The 21,419-nt window shown below is 47.7% G+C and overlaps 1 protein-coding gene across 4 annotated transcripts in view; it reads left to right on the top strand.

Moving 5' to 3' along the window:
* LOC126570567 (E3 ubiquitin-protein ligase MIB2) overlaps nt 1–21,419 on the top strand; it is a 40,464-nt gene that overhangs the window by 10,707 nt on the left and 8,338 nt on the right. For 2 of the 4 annotated variants that reach the window (XM_050228416.1, XM_050228417.1), the window contains exons 3-4: nt 12,232–12,475; nt 20,360–20,699. In XM_050228416.1, coding sequence (XP_050084373.1) covers nt 12,418–12,475; nt 20,360–20,699 — 398 coding nt within the window. In that variant the 5' untranslated portion in view covers nt 12,232–12,417. Of the gene's footprint in view, nt 1–12,231; nt 12,476–19,928; nt 20,221–20,359; nt 20,700–21,419 lie in introns of those variants that run through there. The other 2 variants (XM_050228419.1, XM_050228418.1) reach the window with 2 other exon arrangements.

The raw sequence follows: 21,419 nt of genomic DNA, 5'->3' as shown, positions 1-21,419 counted from the left end.
TTTTCGTCACCTGAAACCAGGGTTTTATGGACTTCTGCTGGCTCCAGATGGCAACTAATTAGATGGCTCAGTGAGGTGGCGCGTTGATAAGCAGCTTACTGGTGGGCTGCTGTTGAGTGTTTTACGATGAAATTTATTACAATTTCGTGGTCAAATTAACTGCATTATTGACAGTCGTTGGAGCTATTTTGTGCAACGTTGATGGTTACGAATTTAAGTATTTTTTATCTGTGCTAGTCAAAAGAACTAATCATCTCTTACTCGACGTAAGAATGTAAGGTTTTTAATGTTACTAATCACCAATAGTAGATCAATCAGTTGATATTCTCTTATCGAACTCGTATCCTGCACACATTTGCAGAACCATATCGTTGATTGTGCGTGCTGCCCATGAAAATTCTGTCGTAGAATGTTATCGAATTACATCTTTGAAATTCGCTTATCAGATCGTCTCACCATCAGATGTATTTTCATTTAACGGAAGTCTCTTCTCTTTCAACTTAGAGGCAACTATCTTATGTTATCAGTGGAGGCAGTGCAGTGAATTAGGACAATTTGTAGAGACAGGGGTGTAAATTTAGGACCATTTGCTTCTTTTAATTAAGAGACACTTATGTTACTGAGCACTGTGCCTATTTGGACATTAAATTGCTTCGAAGACAAATTCGTACCATCATATCATCTTTACGGATTGTTTTCTCTTCATCTTCGATTTAACAGGCAGCCAATAACTGTCGATTAGTGATACTAAATGAAAACAATTGATTTAAGCTGCTCAGCTGCTCTGCAAATGTAATATTGCAATCCATTTTCCCATAATCGCCTTGAAATGGGCATTAATGTTGCTCTATTAGTGCGATTTCTCCTGAGCAACACTCCTAATGCTCAACTTTAATCTTCCACCTGCTCATGTGCACATGTAAAAGCCTTCAATCCTTTCCTCCTCCCTGGATCGACTTGTTGCCTGCTTGGCTGGCTCAATATTCCATTACATTAAAGCCGCCCTCCGCGCCATTATCATGCAGTTTTGAGAGCAGACACTCCAGTCAAGCATCGACCTCCACCTTTGGCACCATCCTCTTCCAAGTGTGCGAAGAGACGCTGACGACAGCGCGTGCTTTGTGCTGTGTGGAGTGGCGCTCGCTCGCTGGAAGAGTCAATTTGTTTCCGCAACCCGCAGCCAGCCAGCCAGCCAGCTAACCAGCTCAGCATCATCATCATCATCATCATCGCACATCGAGTGGCATTCGATAGACGCCCCCGGGGTGGCACCGGCGACATGTGGAGCTCATCGGCTTCGTGGTGATGGGTGATGAGTGTGTGATAATGACGCTGCCAGAGCTGCGGAAGAGGCGCGGAACGGAACGGAACGGACACCCGGTGTGGTTGTGGTGTTAAGTGACTGCCTCACGGGCTTCTTCGCCGCACGCGAGAGATGAATTGCTCGCCGGCAGTCGCTTCCTTTCCCCTGCGATCGATTCTTTTCTTCCTTCCCTTATGCTGCTGCGAGTAAATCGAGCTCCGCGAGTAAAGATGCAACACTGACATTCATCATCATGCTCGAAGGGATCACCCAACAGCAACTGCCCCTCCCGACGACGATGATTGACAGTGATGATTCATGTGCCACCGTATGTGGTCTTATCGTGTGCCGGACTAAGCTTGCGCTGCGCCAAGGAACTGACCGCTGACTCGGTCGGTCGGATGCGATAGTGACAGTGGAGGTTTCCGTTCCACATTGTAGCAACGACGATTACGACGCATTGCGTAGCTGCTACTCATGCTCTTGCTGATCTCGCTCGTAGTTCAAAGGGCAGTAATCTTCATTGTTGCTGAAGGCTCTTTTGGCGCCGGAAGTGGAAGAATTGGATTCGTAGAGTAGCAGCAGCAGTAGCTGCAGCTGCAAGTAGCCAATGTATGAGTCAACATCCATCACAATGAATGTAGCGATAGGGAATTGTGTGTGCAGTGCGGTCAGAGCTCCGAGAACGAAGCATGATTGAGACATAGAGTTGCGTGTGAGCTGCACAACAAACGTTGTCTGCCCTCCCAGTAAACCCAAAATAATTGGGATGAAATCCAAAATTTTCGATGCTTTTGCTGTCGTGTACGGTTACAGCTTCCTTATTGAAAGTAGCTCCACAACTGTAGGGTAAGGTTCTTTTTCGTCCGTATCAAGCGACATAAAATGCCATCCATGGTTGCGCGCTCCTTTTCCGAACCAATTTACCTTCCCCGAAAGGTAGGCAAAGGACCTGCATACGGGGAGAATGATGTCTTATTCGATTTCTGCTCACTCACCGAGAAACCGAGACCATCCGAGACCTTTGCTGCACTAACTCACGGCGTAACGGTAATGTCTTCACACGAATTGGCTTTTACTGTCGGGGTACGTGTTGGTCCGGATCGGTCTTGGGGGGCCGGTCGATCCGCTTAAAACAGGCTACGAAGACGGAGCCAAATCCTTCGTATTTTTTTTTTTTCAGGGGGAACCACGACTGTACCGGTGTGGTCGTAATGACCTTTTTTTTTATTGAGAATTACTTATGATTCCGGGTGCGCCCGGATGATGGTGGTTCCACTTTCGGGGTGAAAGGGAGGGGAGCGCGAGGAATGTACGCCAGTACGGTTATTTCCACCGAAAAACGTCTTCAAATACAACACTTTTTTGATGCGGACTCGCATTTTAAACGCTTCGTCTCGTCCAGCGTGAGGAATTGATTCCATTTTGGGTTGTATTTTGCTTCGCATTTTCTCGTTGAACCATGAAAAAGGCTTATTTGTAGGGTTGAATCTTTTGCAATTTTTTATGCTATTTGCTACTACTTGAAGTATGAATACAGATTGTGTATTAAGCATGGGATGAGCTCTCGTAATCTGGATTTTGTTTGGATTGGAAATATAATCGAATACAACGTTGCTCAGTTGCTGTCATCGCTTTTTGTGGAAGATTCAGTGCACACTCTCTGGATGGCTGCAGCAAGCAAAGAATTATGACATTTTGATGCGTCAAAACTCGACCGACCGTTCCGTGCAGGAATGTCATTGGGATCATATTTTTTTTAAGAGCTAACGAAAGTGTCAAGCACGAGAAGTTGGTTAGTGAAATGAAAGTGAGCAAACCATTGCGCCTCTGGTTGGACATTCGTTGTACAGAATAATGCTGAAAATGGTGCCTGGAACTGAATTTTTGAGTGGCAAAGGAACATAATGTCATATTGTTCTTGAGGAAGTATTTATCTCTTGAATTACTGCAACATTTCATCTCCAGTTCTATTTTAATGTGAAGATCGATGAAGTGAATCGAATCGTATTGAATTATCAAATAATATTATTCCATCGACTGCCTGAAAGCTCACCAGCACCGTTTCTATCCATTCCACATTCACTCCCCTAGCATGAGCTAAACAACCATCACCGAGCCGGTTCCGGAGAACGTCACATTTATGCCCGGTAGATTCCACTTCCGTTTCCCAAATCGATCTAACGAATGATTCTGAAATCGATTAAATAATTTATTTCCTCAAAAAAGCGAAGTGAGTGAACGTGTCGAACGTCGGGTCGGATCGATCCGGTGCGCTCTAGACCTTGAAAAGCAAAAAGCACACGAGTTTCACCTCGTACTCTACGTTGCTGCTGCTGCTGCTGCGCACATCCGTCCGCGATCGATTAGAGTGGCCACCGCCGAGTGGAGAGAGCCTCCACCACCGTCCATCGTGACCGTGACAATTCTGCGGCACAGGCCGGAAAACCGGTGGCCTCCAGTGCTCCGGACGCCGCATATCCAAATGGTGGAGGAAATGGCGACTGGCGCGCGCTGCTGTTGTAATCAAACACTTTTGAGCAGTTGAGAGAGGAGTACTGCACGGGGAGGTCCTTCAGATCTTCACCGACGTGGACGGAGGGGGGAAAGTGGCCTCCGGGGATCCATATCGTCTCGGCTCGCTTCATCCCGTGTGTGTTGTGGTCAAGACAAAGGGGCTGGGCTCATCGTAAGAGGAAGGTATCATCGCAAGTGGATGTCATTTTCGCTTTTACCTGATCCGAGGTCTGTTACTCATATGATGGTCCCTGCTATGCTGCTCTTCTTTTATCGCTTTTGCTACCAAAAACGCTGAAGGTTATGTAGAGGTAGCGGGAGCGGAATGGCGCTACTTGAGGAGGCCCAGTCCGTCCCACTTTCGAAGGACATGCTCTCATTCATCCGGTCGATCTCGAAGCGCACTCAGTCGTGTCGCGACGTACCGCCGGCGCGTTGTTCGAGGATTGTTGTTGCTTTTTTTTTTTCGCGACTTTCGCCTTCGCCACCGCGCGCAGTAACGTGCCGCGGTTAGCGCAATTAACATTTTAATCGGTTAATTCGAGTTTCGTGCCGCATCTGCTCTTGTACCGGTGCCCTCCTCAGTACAGGGCTGTCTGGTTCCCCAGTCACACCTCCTAAGCGCCTCTCTGACTGACGCAAAACACCACCATGGTGGAGGTGGAGCAGAAAATAAATAAACATATTTTGTATGAAACGAATCGCGAATGCCTCGCTCTTACGTTGTGGTGATAGTAGTGTGGCGTCGCAGTAGCAGCAGCAAGCACCAGATGCGAAACCGTTTCATTGCGTTTCAGAAGCGCACGGTAAAGGTGAAGCAAATCATTGATCATCCCGTTGACGAATATACGGGCCACCGCCGACTACTGAATGCTAATTGATTGTTTCTGTTTTCTTATCGAGCATTGCTGAGCCGAATTAGCCAGCATCTGGCGGCATATTTAGAGGATGATGCTCAGAGGGATTTGTATGTCGCCCAATTTGTGCTCCAATGAAACAGGAATTCCGTTCAGAAAATCGCTTATCGTTGGGTAGTAGTTACACTTTGGTTGAGAAAGTCATAAAAATCGTCTTCATTTCACTTTTGAAGTGTTTTGTCATGATAAAATGGATTAAATATATTTTTTAATTGCTTCAAAATAGATAGAAGTGTAGATAAAATATGAATTGTCACGTATCCCAATGTAACAATATAAAAGTAGCATAAACTATTTTTATTCAAAAGATGCAGCGCTATAGGCGCTTATTACTTTTTTTGCATAAAAATTACCGCAAAATATAGAATACCTATTTTGTTGTGCCGATCGTAGCTCATTAGAGGGTTTGGTCATTAGACACAATGAAAAACCAATGTTCTCTCGCTAGAAGAAGAGTTTCCTCAGGAATAAAAAAATGCTCTGTTTGGAAATTTACAGAAAATAATATACTTTAAAAAAAACTTTCACAATAATTAATTACCTAAACTCATAAATGATTACTTGACTAGAATATTCTGGTTTTGAAACACATTTCCAATCATTCAAACGTCTCAAAACCGGCCAACGAGATGCAAAGAAGCATTATGAATGGGCATATGGAGCGTGCCACATTCAATCCGCTCGCCTTCTGTTTGCCTTATGGTTGCACTCCTTGGCAGCACGATCACCGGAGGAAGCACGTGTGCATCATGTTCTGCGAGTAGCGCGTGCCACCGCATGGGCACGCGATAAATGATTCGCCAACCCATCACCACCCCATTCACCTCCCCTGTCACCGGATCGACGACGACGTGGAGTTGGAATCAAAACCCGATTTGTTCGACGCTGACGGGGAGCCTGCACTGCAGATCACTGCGAGAACCCAGACAGATCGTGTGTTGCTCCTCCATCGTGACGACGAGCCGCGTTGTCTGGCGCTGGAGAAGCCGGTTGGACGGCGTTTCAGAAAGGAGCTGCAGCTTGGGGCACGTGTGTTTCAGATAAGGCAAAAGCCCCCCCTCCCCCTCCCCGTCATACGGAGGAATGACGAATGGTCTTGGGGCCCCACAGTGTTATAGTTTGTCATTTGATGGATGTGCCCATCAGTCAAAACTCCTGCAGCATGACTGCGACCATGTGTGTACGATTCCTCGTCCAAAGGTAGAGCACGACAGTTGCACTTGCACACGGATGATGAATCGTTCGACATTGCTGTCACAGTGGGTGCTAGTGCGTGGACAGTCTCATTGTCTCGAAGGTTCTAGCTCAGCAGAGCATTAAGCAGCGCTCGGTGGTGGCACTGAGAGATGTTTCGAGGCCACAGCAGCGGCCGGACCTAGATAATCACCTAGCAGAAGCACGTTGCTGGCGTGGAATGGCCGCAAAGTACTGTTACGTTGGTGAGGCCTCTGCCTGGTGCCTGTGGATCCTGGATCCGAACACACCTGGAGTCCGTTGAGTGAGTCAGTCATGGCCAGTAATCAACCGGTCGGTCGAGGTAGTAGCAGCAGCCGTTCATTTGCTCTACGCTCTCCCTTCTCTGTTTACACAACGGTTGGCCACGCGCGATAACACGCTTCCCCGAGCGTGACACCTCACCTGACGGGGTTCCTGTGCCTCTGCTTCTTACGATTAATAACGATTCATAACGGTGAGGCCAACTCCCCTGTGAGATGGAGAGAAGTGCATTAAAAACACACCGAGCAGCAAGGCGGTGGCGGCGCCGTAGCTTTATGGCTCCCGGTAGATAAGTGTTCTTACTCTTTCCGGAATAAAAACAAGTCACCACCGAGGTAAGTCACGCCAGTTGTGATCCTCCGGGCGCTCCAGTGTTGGTTCTATAGACTTAAATCAGTGTTTGCCGGATTGCAACGCGAAAAGCGCTCACCATCCGCAGCGAACCGCAACAGACGGCAGAAGTGGCTCTCAGTTTGATCGCCGTGTTGAATATTTATTCACTGAAATGGGCTTTCCTACTTTCTATAAATAGCGCAACTATTTTTTAACAGTTCAGGGTTTATCTGCGTAAAACTAGAAACAGCACCGACTTTTTAATACAAACCACCCGTTTTCTTGTTAATTTTATGTTTTTTTTTCCTAGAAATTCCATCTACAGTATTAACTTACGTCAATTCCTGTCACTTACTTTATCTCCAAGGCCAGGAAGATGCTTTTGTAGATCCTTGTGTATTGGATTTCCCCCCGAAAACATCATCGTACTATCGTCATCGCGACCGAGTGTTGATTGTGTTGATTTGTTGTCACAAAATGTTAAATATTTACTTTGGCGTTTCCTGATAATCGCCGGGTACCGTAGCGGTAGCCACAAAAGCTGACTGCAAAATGCAGAACTTTCTGCTAAACATGCTCCACTCGTGATGATGTGCAGCACGGATTGCATGCCTAGCGCCGGCGTTGTAACAGATTAAATATAGAATTCCAACGAACAGCGCGCTTATCCTCTCGTGCGCGTACTGCGCGTTGCGAAGTGAAGATCATTGGCCTGTCCTGTTGTCGGAGCCGGGAGCTTCCTGCGGTGGTTTTTCTCTGACTGATTAGTGAGAAGTTGGAGTAGACGTGCCAGGGAGGTACGAGAGCCGTTCGGGCACACGTCATGCATCACGCCACCCCGAGACATGACACGCGAGCCACGAGAGAGGGGTGTTGTCGGTGTGTATATATATAGGGGTGTGCCATGTTTGCGCTAACATCACATCGCCAGCGCGGCCGTGCCCCCTTTTCGACCGGGAGTCTCGTACCGGTTAGAACCGGTTAACGACGACGACGACGACGACGACGACGACGACTCGTCCTGTATGACGAACTGACAGCAGCGTCGGATCGGATGTCAATCGTTCTAGGGGCTGCCTCGGCTGCTCCATTTTCTGACCCTGTTTCGCGAGAAAGAGATTGAAAAATTCATTCCGTGCCATATGTGGTTCTCGATCGATGATCACGCGTGCTCCGTGATCTTCGAGTGAATGAATAATGCAATCCGCACCGCAACAGCCCCGGGGGTTGTTGTGATCTACCAGGGACTAGGGACACTAGGAAACTTCTAGCCGAGGGGCTTTTGCGCGTCAGTCACAGGCGAGTGAGTTTCGTTCCCGATCGTTTTTTGTCGGATGACTAAGACACCAATTAACATGCAACCCGTTGATGAAGCGTTGCAGCGAGACTCGAGACTTCTCGATCGCCGCTACCAGGTTTCGTTGGAAGAAAGGCAGCTTTTAGCACGCAATAGAAACAGCTATGCGTCAGCTGATCATTAGAGCGATGATAAACCGCCAGTTGTGCTTCGTAATCACAACATGTTTTTTTGTTTTCTTTAGTTTTTATAGCGAACTAGAGATTGATGAATGATATATTCAGTAAAATTGAGATGAGACTCCTCTGAAATGACTAACCTACAGCTCATCATGGATCCAGAAGATAATTCTCTACGAAAACTAGGGTTTTGAAATGCGGTTCTAATCTCTCATCTCAAGAAGCACCTCAACGCCCAACCAATACGCTTCGCTGATTTCACAACTTAAGACGCACAGAGTATCGCGGGTGGCTAGTAAATTAAGATGCACACCTTCACCGTACCGGAAACGAGCGAAACGAGAATGCAAATGCAAATGAAAAATAAAAAAGTAAACTCCTAAAACAGCGAGTCAGTCAGGGGGGGAGACAAAATGGTAATACAAGCCGTCACCGTTACCGAAACCACCACCGTGACCATAACCGGAACACAATGGCGCATGCAATATGGCGGCGTGCGCGAACGTCGTTATCTCCGTCCACCAGCGGCCACCAGTTCCGTTCTCTAGTTCCGAGTGTTTTTAACATTCTGTTCGACATCGCATTCGATGTGTCAATATTGTAGTAAAGTTTAGTACAATCCAATCCAGTGAGGAGCAGTTGAGTCTGATTACAACTCCCTCTGATTGTGGCTTTGAAAGGGGCGGTGGGATTTCCAGGTCAGAAATCCCGGTGTCCTTCCGAAATGGTACCCTCAATGAACGCGTAGCCGTGCCCACGGTCGTTACTCCATTCCCGCTCATCCAACAGAGCCAGAGATACGTCATTTGTTTATCTACGAAACCTTGGCCTAAACTGGAGCAAGTAAACAGCAGCCCTACGATTAGCTAGCGCTCTCTCGATCGAGTGTATGGCAGATAATCGAACCATTGAAAGCAGAGAGACGGGGAGAAAAACGAGTACAAGGGAAAGAAGAAGAGGTCAACACAAATGGTAGACACTACTCTGTATGTGGCCAGCCGTGTACCGTTCAATCGGTTCCATGTTGTAATGAACGATGACAGTGGGTTGACAGTGCTGTCCCCCCCTCCCCATACCCACGATGATTGCTGATGATGACGATGACGAGATAGAGTTAATTTTACTCAACTTCCGGAAACGGTCACCATGCTCCGTTCCTTCTCCTCCTCCTCCTCGGTGGTGAAAAAAAAACCCCACATATGGACTTGGTGTTCTCCTGTGCTGGTGTTCCGCTGGCTAACCCCCTTTGGATTCCATTTGTTGTTCGGACGATGGTCATTATGGGTTGTTGGTCGTACCGGGCTTTCTTCCCGGGAGTTATCTGTTCCGTCGTCACTGGTGTTGCGCTCCGTTTGCCCTTCAATTTGTTGGGTGAGAATCACACGGGGGGAGGGAAAAAATACAGGACAAAAAGACCGGCGATGGAGAGGACAAGTGCTGCGTGGTGACGAAGGGGTTTTAAATGAAACCGGATGTGGTTCAGTTCTTTGTGGGGTGGGATTCCCGTTTGTGGTTTATGGGTTCCTCATGGGAAACAATCGGAACTATCTTTTTCCCCTCCCAGCGATCCCAAACTTCCAATCCAGACCAGCGATGGGAGCAAGTTACACTCTGGATGCAGTCTGGACGGCAACGGGCGCAATAGTAACGCTGGGAACGGTTAGCAGTGTGAACCAGTAAAGCATGTGTTCGGGGTCTTCTGATTACACTACAACCCGTTGCCGAGTGGTTATGGTTGGGTGGCGTTCCCGTCGTTCTCCTTCGTCTGTAGAACGAGTCAAAAGAAATCTTTCCACAGGGTGTAGTGTTACCGGGAATAGACTGCAAATGTGCCACCCTCTCCACAAACCTGAGCAGGCAGGGGCGGTTGGGAAAGGCGGAAGCTATTACAATTTGTCAGAACCTTTTGTTCTACGAAAACGGACCATATGTAATTAAAGTTTGTTTAAAAAAGGCAAAGGTGGCAGAGAGATAAATGATAGTGCAGAAAATGTGGGTGCGCTGTGGGTTCATTTTTTTTAGGCTCAAATTAATATTAGATAAAGTAATTCGGATTTTATGATAGGAATAATGAAAAAGGATGTTTAAGGTTGCTGAAGAACTAAAAGGGATTGCCATATAATCATCAGTAGCTCGTTGTTTCAGCACCACACTATTTTGCTTTGAAATATGCATATAGAACATCGTTTTGATACATTTAAATTATTTATTTTTAAATACTTGACAACTACGTTATAACAACCTTATGACTGAGGCTTAGTCAATATGCAAGTGAGCAGAAAATCATCCAATAGAGTGTCTAACTCCGCACACTAGCTAATTTATGCTCTAACTCGCTTTAATATTGTAGCTAAAATGATTCGTAATCCGTTAGATTACAGTTTTTGATTTTTTTCCATATCAATCTTGAATGTTTTAATTTTTCAATCTGATTTTTGAACTTTGTTGGGAAAATAGAAATTTTGAAGACATATTTGCAATCATTTTACAGCACCATAAACAAATGCATGAAAAACGTCATCTTCTATGTTTTATAGAGCCATTTTTTCAACCTTCAACAGACCAAAAAACTGTCCATGAGTGATTAGATTTGGTTTTCCCAAAATAACATCGTTAGCCACTGACGTAAGAAGTCGGTAGTTTTTGACGTTGGTATTTTAATCATTTTTCGGTTCAATTTAATTCAATTGAACGTGGTGAAGGTCACACTTATCTGCTCAGCAGCGAGGGGAGGTCAAAAATCCTGCAATTAGCTTTTCCAGTGATAATCCGAACGGGAATCACCCTTAGCTTTCAACAGTTTCTGCGTGGCCGTTGGTTAGTCGTTCATATTTATATTTAAACGCCGGGGAAATTTTGCAATCAACGGTCTTATCAGTCCTTTTGGGGAATTACCAAAAATAATTCTATTAACGAATTCCACGTGATCAAACGGACCATTCTAAGCCGTAATTGCCGCAACGGCATATGTTTTCCCAGTGTCTTAGATTGTACACTGAACTTTAAAAACCGCCTCAAAGTGCTTTGTGGCTCAGCTGTCCAAAGCACAACGAAGAAAAATTCATGAATTACCACAACATCCTTACAACAACTCATGGACGAGTTATCATGCACCACGCGCGCATTGTTCCATCTAGCATTGCGCGCTGCTCGCAAGCATAAGTCATCGTTAGGTTATCATTCTCACAGACAGCCTGCCATCTTCAGCTAGCTGACCGGAATGGGACTGGAGTGTTCCAACGTACGTGCGACAATGCCCGGGTCGATGCGTCGATGTGCGAGACATTGGCACACTGGCATCAACGACAGGAATGCTCCGCACTACCCAGTGTGTTATGAGTTGCGGATAGACAGCAACACTTTTATGGTTCACCTTCTAATGGCGCCAAGTCGTGTCGGCGACGACAGCTGATAGGGACGTTCGTGGATTCCATTAAAACAAGCATTATTTGCAAAAAAAAGAAGAAGGTTTTGAATCATCTCTATCGATTGTGACCATCCCGTGTCCAGTGTCAGTACACCAAGGACACTAAGGTTTGTCGGCGATATTTTGGACGGGGTCTGCGAGACACTCAAATGGGCGAATGGTTGGAATATTTGTCCATTCTCCCATCACAGCTGGTCCTTCGGTCCGGGCTCGAGTGGACGGACATCATCGATGTGTAGTGCATAAAGTTTTATGACCGCTTAACGCGCCACCACCACTGCTGACCTCGCTGACCGACGGTCAAACGGACGATCGTCCACGGGCATGTCATGTCATAGTTGAACCGCCCTACCCTTTCCACCGCGTTCGAGTGCAGTGCGGCCTCGGCGCAACAAAGAGGAGCGCTGCTCCCTGTGGACCACCAGCACCAGACTGGCACCGCAGGCCCCGGGCCGGCCAGCAGCGAACACGAACGAAAATGGTGCACAACATCGACATCGACATCTCGTTGACCCATCAAATGCGAGTTAATTCGATTTGCTGGTGTCCTGGTGTCCTCTCTGCCATTCGTATAATCAGTCCAGACTCCCCTGGCGCGCTTTGCTGTCTTCAAATTCACGAACTTTAATTACTCATAATTTTTCAATTACGCTTCATTTTAACGTCAGAAAACGGGGACAGCAGCAGAATGCATCTGTGTCAGAACACTGTCTAATGATTATCTACTGTTTTTCTCTCTCTCTCTCTCTCGTTTTTTGCAGTATCTCGAATTCGATGTCTAGGCAGTAGCAACGCCCGTGACGCGCGACAACAAGTTGAGGGGAAGTTGAGTGTAAGTGAAGTTGTCATCATCGTCGTCTTCCCCAAGAAGCGGATCCCGTGTGTTGTGCCAAACGCCGTGCACTGGAGTGGCACGATCCGCGCTTGAAGACGCGGTGACAACAGCCATGCTAGCACCGGGCATTCGCGTCGCCCGCGGTCCCGACTGGATCTGGCAGGATCAAGGTAAGGATCGGTTTCGCTTACTGAGCCCTGTAACCATGTCGTTGACGCTTCCTTCTCCTCCTGCGATGTTTGATGCGCACGATCGGCACGAGTTGTGTGGTGGTGGCGGTTGTTTGTCGATTTGTCATTAGTCCTCTCGATCGCGTTCCCCCTTGTTCGTAGTTTGACTAAAATTAGTTCTGCAAAGAGACTGAAGGATCTTCTGCTTCGTCACCAAGTTTGGTTAACGAGAAGCAATCCCCTCGATTTCTTCGGTGTTTTCTTGCCCTGTTGCTGATCTGCTGCGCTATTTTCATCAGCGTTTGCTGGGGTGCATCATCACCCGTGCTAGTTCTGCGTGGGTTTACAGTGACGGAGAAGTCGAGCGTTCCAAGACGCCACACCACCAGACACTCATCATAAGTTCATCGGAAAAGGGGGCCAACCGTCTGTGTCTTGTTCTATTTGGAGCATCCAATGTTCGCTTCCTACTCGATAGATCATTCGCTGCTGCTGGTGCTGCTTCTGTTTTGTTTGGTGTCACCTGATGGATGTCATCTGGGGCATCCTGATGGTGGCAGCAATCGTTTGAGGCTGTCCAATATTTGAATGTTTTGTGTATTAATGTAAATTATGTATTTAAGCAGTATAGGGCTTTGTAGAATTTATTGCATTTATATGTATCAGAGGTTTAATCATTTCTAAAATTCGAAATGTAAATGGAGTTTCCTAGAAAGACATATTGTTGGAGAAACCTTTAGAGGTCTCAGTAGTCATTCTTGTCATCGCGTAAGCAATTATACGTCGCGTATAAACAACTCCCAGTTCTCAGTTCAACGTTTGCTCCGTTCAACGCTCGCAGATACCTCCATCTCTATCGTTTATGGTAAATCCGTTTCCTGGGGCCTTCTGCGCCTGTACCCCGATATGCTAAACTCTTTAACTTTGGTTATACCGAGGGGAATACACATTTTACAGCCGACTTTAAATGTCAGAAAATTCCCTGCGATCCCAACGCGATATCGCATCAAATATTCTTTGAAAAGAAAAAATGCTGCCCAGCACATCCGGCGTAAAAGGAAGAAATGGTTTCCTATCGGTTACGCGTTTTTGTTTTGTTTTGCTTTGTTTCAGTTCCTTTTTTTCTCCCCGGTCCTCGGATCCTCGGAAAACTCGAAACGACGAAGGAAAACCCGGAACTGCCATATTCCTGTGCCCGCATCACACAAACAAACAACAAACACAGGACAGGGGTCTCTCTTTCTCTGTGCCAGACACCTCCTCCGGTCCGGGGAATGAAAAGCTGTGGCGCAGATGGCGGGGGAGGCGTTCCATGTACCTTCGCTTCTCCTGCTCCTCCTCCTCCTCGTCGTTGAAGGCGCTACGGGACTTTGACCTCTCCGTGTGCAGCGCACGCTAAACCCTTTTTAAGCCCGTTAAGAATATGTTTTCAAGGGTAAGCAACAGGGCCGAGATGATGCGCCTCTGCAGTGCGTCACGGCCGCCGCGAACGAGAGCGGAAGCGGCGTTGATGGTTTTTTCCTGTGGGATTTCGCCTTTTCGCGCCTCCGCCTCGAGCCGCCGCCACCATTTCTGTGCGGTGGGCGTATGCAGTCTGTTGCTGTACCCAGGAGAGGGGAGAGAGAGAGAAGAAGTGAGTGAGTGAGGGCGCCGCTGTACCCGCACCCTCGAATGGAAGTCCCAGCCAAAGCGGACTATCCTGGAGAAAATACACAGGAAGCCAAACTTTCCTCTTGGCCGGGTTTTTGGGGGTACGTCACCAATGTCATCTGGCACGCATATTTCGATTCCATGGCCGCCACGCCGAGGGTTTTTCTTCGCCTCTGTTTGTCTTTTTTCTTTTTCTTCTTCTACTTCTACTTTCTTGGTTGGTTGGTTGTTGTTTTCTTTCTTTTTTGCATAATTTGATCGTTTCCAGATTGTCTGGATTTCCGCGCTTGCTTTGCTGGTAGAGAGGAGGGGCGCTAGGAAAAGGAAAATGGCTACACTCGGAGCCAACGTGACAGGGATTCGACCGGCAATCAAAGGAAGCCGAGTGCCGGCACTTGGTGCGGAGTTTATTTTTAGCGAAAGCCCCACCGCGCCACCTTGATATTATCCGATGCATCGCGCGAAGGTTATGTTCGATCGACTTTTCTGCTGCTGCGACATGTTGTCGAGCCTTTTTTAATTGGATAGAAAATGCTTTCGTCTATAGGGGTGTGTGTGCGTCTATATGTTTGTAAATGTAAATGGATTGCTTGCGTGTCAACGATCACATCGTTTCCATCATCAAATTAAACATCAACATCCTTCGCACCTCAGCAGGCCCGACCGATCACACATAAATGGGGCTCCCTGGCTTGTTTTAACGCCACCGCAAAACCAATAGCATATCGGAACTGACCTGTGGTTCTGGAATCTCTAGCAAATATCTTTTATCTAGATGATGGCGAGGACGAATCCTTCCTGAGTGAGCTTCTGTGCTGCTTGGCACATACTGTCGAGCATGCAAATCTCTGTTGCTGTCGTGCTCCAGCTGTGCTCGAGCTCGTCATTTCTATATTTGTACTCATTAGAGCTGGTCAATGGTTGTTATCCTTGATGGGGGCTGCCATTCGCACAGTGAATGAAGTGGTCTTCCCTTTTCACGTCGGTACCATGTGGTATTGATTGCAAAAGTCAATACGTCTCGACTGTGATAATGAGTTTGAAAGTGGGGTAAAGTGGAGTGGAGATCATTTTAACCTTTTAATCCATACGTTGCCGGGAGTTCTGGACATCCCCATTCAGCAATCGATTCAAATTTAATTAGCTTAGAATGGCAGCTAATATAAGAGTTTTTCGCAAATATTTCTATCTAATAAGAGTTCTATAAACGCTCGGAAAAGGTATGATCTGAAGCATCTATAACCAGGCATCATTTTGAATAAAAAAACAATCCACAACAATAAACATAATCTGACCGTTTTTATGTAACACTTTTCCCAAACTTTTCCCATTCGTGGACCAGCTAAATGATTTTCAATCAATCTTTCTACTTTTCCATTAAACTGCACCATTTATATCTTTCAACATGATCACTTTCGAAAGTGTCGATCGCTCTAATTACTCTATACTAGCCCTCGGCTTAGCATGGAGAAAAGTTTAGCAACATCCCACCTAACCCCTGCCGCTGGTTGTAACTTTCGCTATCACGATTGCACACGTAAAACCTTGGCAGTGCATCGCAACACAGTATGATGCATTCATATCGCACCGATACCTTTCGGTTTGGCCTTACATAAACACCATTACATGGCGCCCCATATAGCGTCTTAACGCTTCGCCGGCTTATCGGAATGCATGACACATTCAATCGTTCGTTCGTGGCCATCCATATGGTCTACGATTAGACACTTGGTGTGTGGTCTTTTGATTTCCTACAACCAAACCGGGACCCTGCCCTACGAATTGCGTTGCACGCACCGCGACGATATCCGTGTATCGTTTTATAGAACTCATTTCCTCGGTATTTAGTGGCCCTCAACATTCGTAGCAGATGGCGTAAGGCCGCGTGCCCTAATATCGTTCCGCCTTTTTTTGTTATCTAATTCCATAAAACTGTTCCCCTGAACAGTCACTAAAAGCGCAACATAAATTTATGCTCACACCAACTGAAGCAATCTAATTGGTTTTGATTCCATGTTGACCTCGGCCAATCTCGGTGCGTCTAGGCCACGGGGAAGGTCATGGTGAAGGAAAGTCAAACATCAACAAGACCGCGGACTTTCTGGCGCATCTAAACATTGCCCCTCTCACACCCCACTTTGTAGTCTGGACCACTGGATGATGCACCACATGCAACGTTCTTCTTGCTCGATCAAATTTCTCGTTTCCGAATGGAAGGAAATCCTCACCTCTCGAAGAAAAAAAAAATCAATACTGCAGATGTAGGGCTTTGTCATGAGACCGCACGCGGCACTAGACGGTCGGGAGGCCTATGCTACGCTACGCTGCGGCCACCGAGGATTCGGGGATTTCGATCGTGCGGGGTTCGGTTGTGTTTTATTCCTTGGCGCATCCTGGCCACTACGGCTACGCTACTGCATTGGGGATGAATATTTTAGTCTTTTCGTGGCACGCCACCGGCATTCGAGAAGTGTTTTGTGTCTGTTCTCTCTCTCTCTTTTGCTCCTCTCTTGGTCACAGGTTAAAGCGCATGAATCATAAAAATAACATAAGCCCACCAGCGGAACACCAGCAGCATGGCTTGAGAAAAAGAGAGAAATCGTTGTAATCTGCGTATGACCGGAGGAGGGATGGAGGAGCATGAAGGGCATAATTAGCGTTTGTTGGTAGGCCAGTGTTGCTATTTCTGGTCAACCCGTTCTTGTAGAGCATGTTGTGAAGGAGGGCGGAAGGGGGTGGAGAGCATTGATTCATTGCGCACGGCATGTGCTCGGCTACGACATCGGTACACAGCACGCCGGTCGGTTGAGCAAATAACATGTTTACTGATCCAAAAATAATCATAATTTCTTAATTGGCGGACGAATGGCGTGTTTTTTTGCGCGTGATGGAGGTTATGGTTCGCCCAAAAACACTGCCGCCGATTGACACCTTGGATTAGGGGGCAGCAAACACAGCGGGAGCGTAGCGCAAAGGGCGGTGGACATTTCAGTACAACAGGAGTAATTTTATATTTTTTATATTTTTTTACTTTCCCTAAAGGTTCTTTTATATTGTTTTTTTACAACTTAATGCTTAGGACTTCTTTTCTTTCATTCAAATGTCTGTTCTAAAAATATCCTCGAAGTGTAACATTCCCCTACAACAACTAGAGCGATCGGAGGAACCCTCACTCGAACGAAGCGTTGCTTAGGTGACGGTCCTGGGTGTCATTTACCTTTACGCCACGTCTACTTCGACACGCACGCACCGTTGGCTCTTCCCCCCCGTTGCGTTATATCTGCGTGGCATGCGTGACAGTGATTTGCCGTGATTGAACAGAAAAGAGACAGAACACCGGCTGCACATGTGAACACCCCCTCAATTCTTTCCAAATTATCCTTTCTAGGGATGTCTATGCCAGCTGTAACAGTGCTCCTTCTCGTCCTGGATTAGAAAGGTAGCCGAGAAGGTGTTGTTCCTTTTTCGGAGAGTTGATAAAACGTCAAGAAGAATCCGTCTACCATCCACTTCTGGCGTTCGCTAGCTCGAAATAGTGTGTCAACGGAGTGATATTTTTAAACAACCCCTTCTGCACTCCTCCACTACAAAGGGAGCGCGCGCGTGCCATCACCAAATGTCTCCCTTACGGCAAGACGTTTCGGTTTCGAGTAACAGGAATCGTAGGGGGGTCCAAGGCGTGCGCCTTCGACAGAGAGAGCAAGTGTGTTCACGCTCCGTGGCCTAATGAGGAGCTGATGACGGGGGAAACAACGACGACGAGACCGAAGTCTGGCTTACTAAGACCACGGGTGCGTCAAGATATTTATGGGGCGGCGAAGGAGAAGATGAAGGAATCTCTCTCTTGCGTCTTCCGACATCGTCAATCCTCTCTATCATGTTCGCGACGCGATTCCACGTCTTTTTCTCTGTTTTATGTTTTGGTTTCTTGTGGCGGCGGCGGCTGCTGTCTGTCTGTGCTGCCGGGGGATAAGACAGCTTCTGAATGCAGCAGCAGCTTCCTTCTGCTCATCCTGTCAGGGCGCAATGCCGGTTGTTGACTCTTCGCGTGGCGTGGCGGTTGGAAATCCCAAAGTCGACAGAGAGAGAGCCTTGTGATGTATGTTCGTTGTTCCGGAAAGCGAAACAAAAATCCGTTGGGCCACGTAGTGCATCTGTGATGCTCTTGAGATGAATCCCCGACCACGGGGTGGTCTCGGGTTTTTCTGCCAACCGTCAAAGCACACACAATACGTCTAGGGATGCTGTGTGCGTGGTTACTACGCGACGTCCCAGCCTGCCACGTTTATGCATCGTCACTTTTCGAGAAGTTCCTGTTAATTCGTCCCCGAAACGAGTATCACGCGGCGATGGGAAGCATCTCGAATCTTGGTTTTTCTAAAGCTTCCTCAAGTACCAATTCCCCGAATATTTGAGTGGATCAACAAGAGGCAAGAAGATGACTGCGTGCGGAAACGATCGTCAACGTGCCAATGATTGGCGAACCGCGCCATTTGGGGAAAAATGAGGCCAACTGCCTATCATATCGCGTCGGCGGCACATATACCACAATCGGAAAGTCCCTGCCGATGTTGCTGCTACTGTTTCCCGTGGTCTGTGATGTGATTAATGGCCCGGTGGTCCGTGATGAGGTCAGACCGTGACATCCGTTTGGACGCCTACATCGCACACAATCCGTCCACGACAACGGACTTCCCAGAGGCCAACGCAAGAAGGATGCAAGTCATGGTGGCGGCACTTTTCTACGACAATTGCACATTCATTTGATTGCATGTCGCTTTCGAAAAAAAGCAACTAACGAGAAGGGATTGGTTGTCCGATGGTCCAGTTCCGTTCCGGTTGCGATCAAGTGTTAGGGAAATTCACAGAACTCGACCATGATATCTATATTCCAATGCTTCATCCATTCACAGAAACGTACGCACAACATCTAGTAGCCCTTTTAGATAGAGGGTCGATAGAGATGTCGCTTTCATTGCTGCGGTAACCACGAGCTGACGGGCTTATCTATCCATACACCCTTCGGTGGTCTCGCCGGTCTGTCAATGCCACATTCCCAGGAAAACTTGCGTGACACATCATCATGGCCATCGGTCTTTGATAGGCGCGCGCGCGCGCTTTTACGATGAAAACAGAAAAAACCGGAAATTCGTCATCCGGAGCATACCTCTTGGAGTGCGTGTTTGTTTTTTTTGTTTCCTTAATTTTTATGTTCTTCTCTACAACATACATCCCTCCGACAACCCTTTGGACGTATGTTCACTTCAAGGTTCGTCCGCGATGGCGACTACTAGATGGCCAAGTCTGTTAAAAGGACAAAGAAGTTTGTCGCATTTGATGCTCCTTCTTCTTCTGAGTGAAGAAAATTGCGTATACGGCCAGGCCAAAAAGGAGGAGGCTCGTCCTTGTTGCGGTTCATTTACGACCGCTAGCAGTCTCGACTAACTAGCGGCCTCGTGGTGAACGAATCGTCAACGAGTCCACGTCGTGCCGTTCGCCGTTTGAATGAATGTTCATCAGTCGCGACGTCAAAGCACCAGTCACTCACGCAGCAACGACATGCCGCCGCGCTTATCTGGGCAGCCTCGGACCGCTGTCCCATACCCCGTGACGATCGATCACACATCCCTCCGGAACTACGTCGCTCGAAACAAAGATAGAGGTCCCAAGAGCACGCGCACTCTCTCGCTTTCACTCTATTTCGTCACCTCACGATGACGAACACGCAAACGACGCAAGCGAACCCCGTCCGCGGGTCTGGACGTCGGCAAGATGCAGCACCAGAGTTAATCGATCGCGAAGCTCGAACGTGAACGGTCGACTCTTGGCCGTGAGCGCGGAGGCCTTTTTTTTTTGTTAATCAGCCAGTGAACGTTGATCCAGACAGTCAACAACAACGCGTGCCCAGAGTGTCTTCGGTGTTGTTTGCGAATCGTTTAGCTACTCCCTCTCTCTCTCTGTCGCTTGTCACCGGATCGAACCCCCCGGTGGGGAAAGTTTTTAGTTCCGGTTTTGTGGCAGTGATTTTTTTTTTGCTCAACGGGATTCCCATCTCACAGCTCTCTGTCGCTGTTAGGTCACGGGTGTTGCTGTAGGTAAATACTGGCTGACTGGATTTGGAATATGTTTCACTTTCATTATCAGTCCGTGGTGGGAGAAGGTGTAAAAAAAAGTCTTTTTCAACTCTAACACAGGATGATGTAACGGTTTTTGTTCTTCTTTTTCCTCCATCAGATGACGGCGAAGGACACGTAGGGACGCTGTGTGAAATAGGACGTTCCGGGTCGACCCACTCGCCCGACAAGACGGTCGTCGTGAACTGGGATTCGGGCCATCGGACCAACTATCGTGTCGGTTACCACAAACAGTACGATCTGATCGTGATCGATAACGCGCAGATAGGGGTGAAGCATCCGAACATTATCTGCGACGGTTGCTCGAAGGCGGGCATCGCCGGTATCCGGTTCCGGTGTGCCGAGTGCCCGTACTACGATCTGTGCGCCACGTGCTACGGTAACGACGTGCACGATCTCGAGCATCCCTTTATCCGCTTCCAGACGGCCAACTCAGTGGGGTAAGTAGAGCACAGAATCCTGCCCCGAAAAGATATCCCCTAGATCCCTATATCCCTAGACTCTCCCAAGTCGAGTACTTTTTAAAAATCCAGTCAAAAAAATGTGAACAAAAAGTCGACAAATCGTGGTTGCGTCTTACATAACCACGGGCGTATTCTAACCCATCGCGAAGAGCCTCCCCCCTCTATCCGGGTCTGACCGGTATAATAGAATGACGTAGTCTGGCTGCCATCAACGACATACCTTTCATTAGCATATCCGCATAGACCCGATAGCAGCCCCGGCTGGCGAAGACGACCTCGTTTGAGGTCGCCGGTCAATAGCCCCGGCCCGTCGTGGCAGGGAAGTCCCTTTTTCACCCCGGGCATCCTCGTTCACGCCGCCGGACGTGGTCCAAAAAGGGGAGCAGCTTCTGATTATCGTTCACTGCGATTTTGGGGGCTGGAGTTTAAGTGTTTCAGCCCATCGTCTCCGTCCTGCTGGTGGTCTACTGTTGCTACTATTTGGCCCCATTAACACACCGGTACCTTGTCACCTTGAGGTGCCCATGAAGGTGCACCGAACACCGGTCAGAATAGAGACCAGAAGTAGGACCTTCCGATGAGCGAGGAAGCAAATGAACTTCAACCTCCTTCTACGGATTACCACCACCACTAGTACTGTGGTATGTGTATCCAACCGTGCTCGAGGTGACGAAACACGCTTCTGCAGCAGCTGCT

The sequence above is a fragment of the Anopheles aquasalis genome, chromosome 2 (genome assembly GCF_943734665.1).
Source record: "Anopheles aquasalis chromosome 2, idAnoAquaMG_Q_19, whole genome shotgun sequence".
In the NCBI taxonomy this organism is placed as follows: domain Eukaryota; kingdom Metazoa; phylum Arthropoda; class Insecta; order Diptera; family Culicidae; genus Anopheles; species Anopheles aquasalis.
The sequence above is the reverse complement of the archived record's forward strand: the minus strand, read 5'-3'. Positions and strand labels throughout refer to the sequence as shown.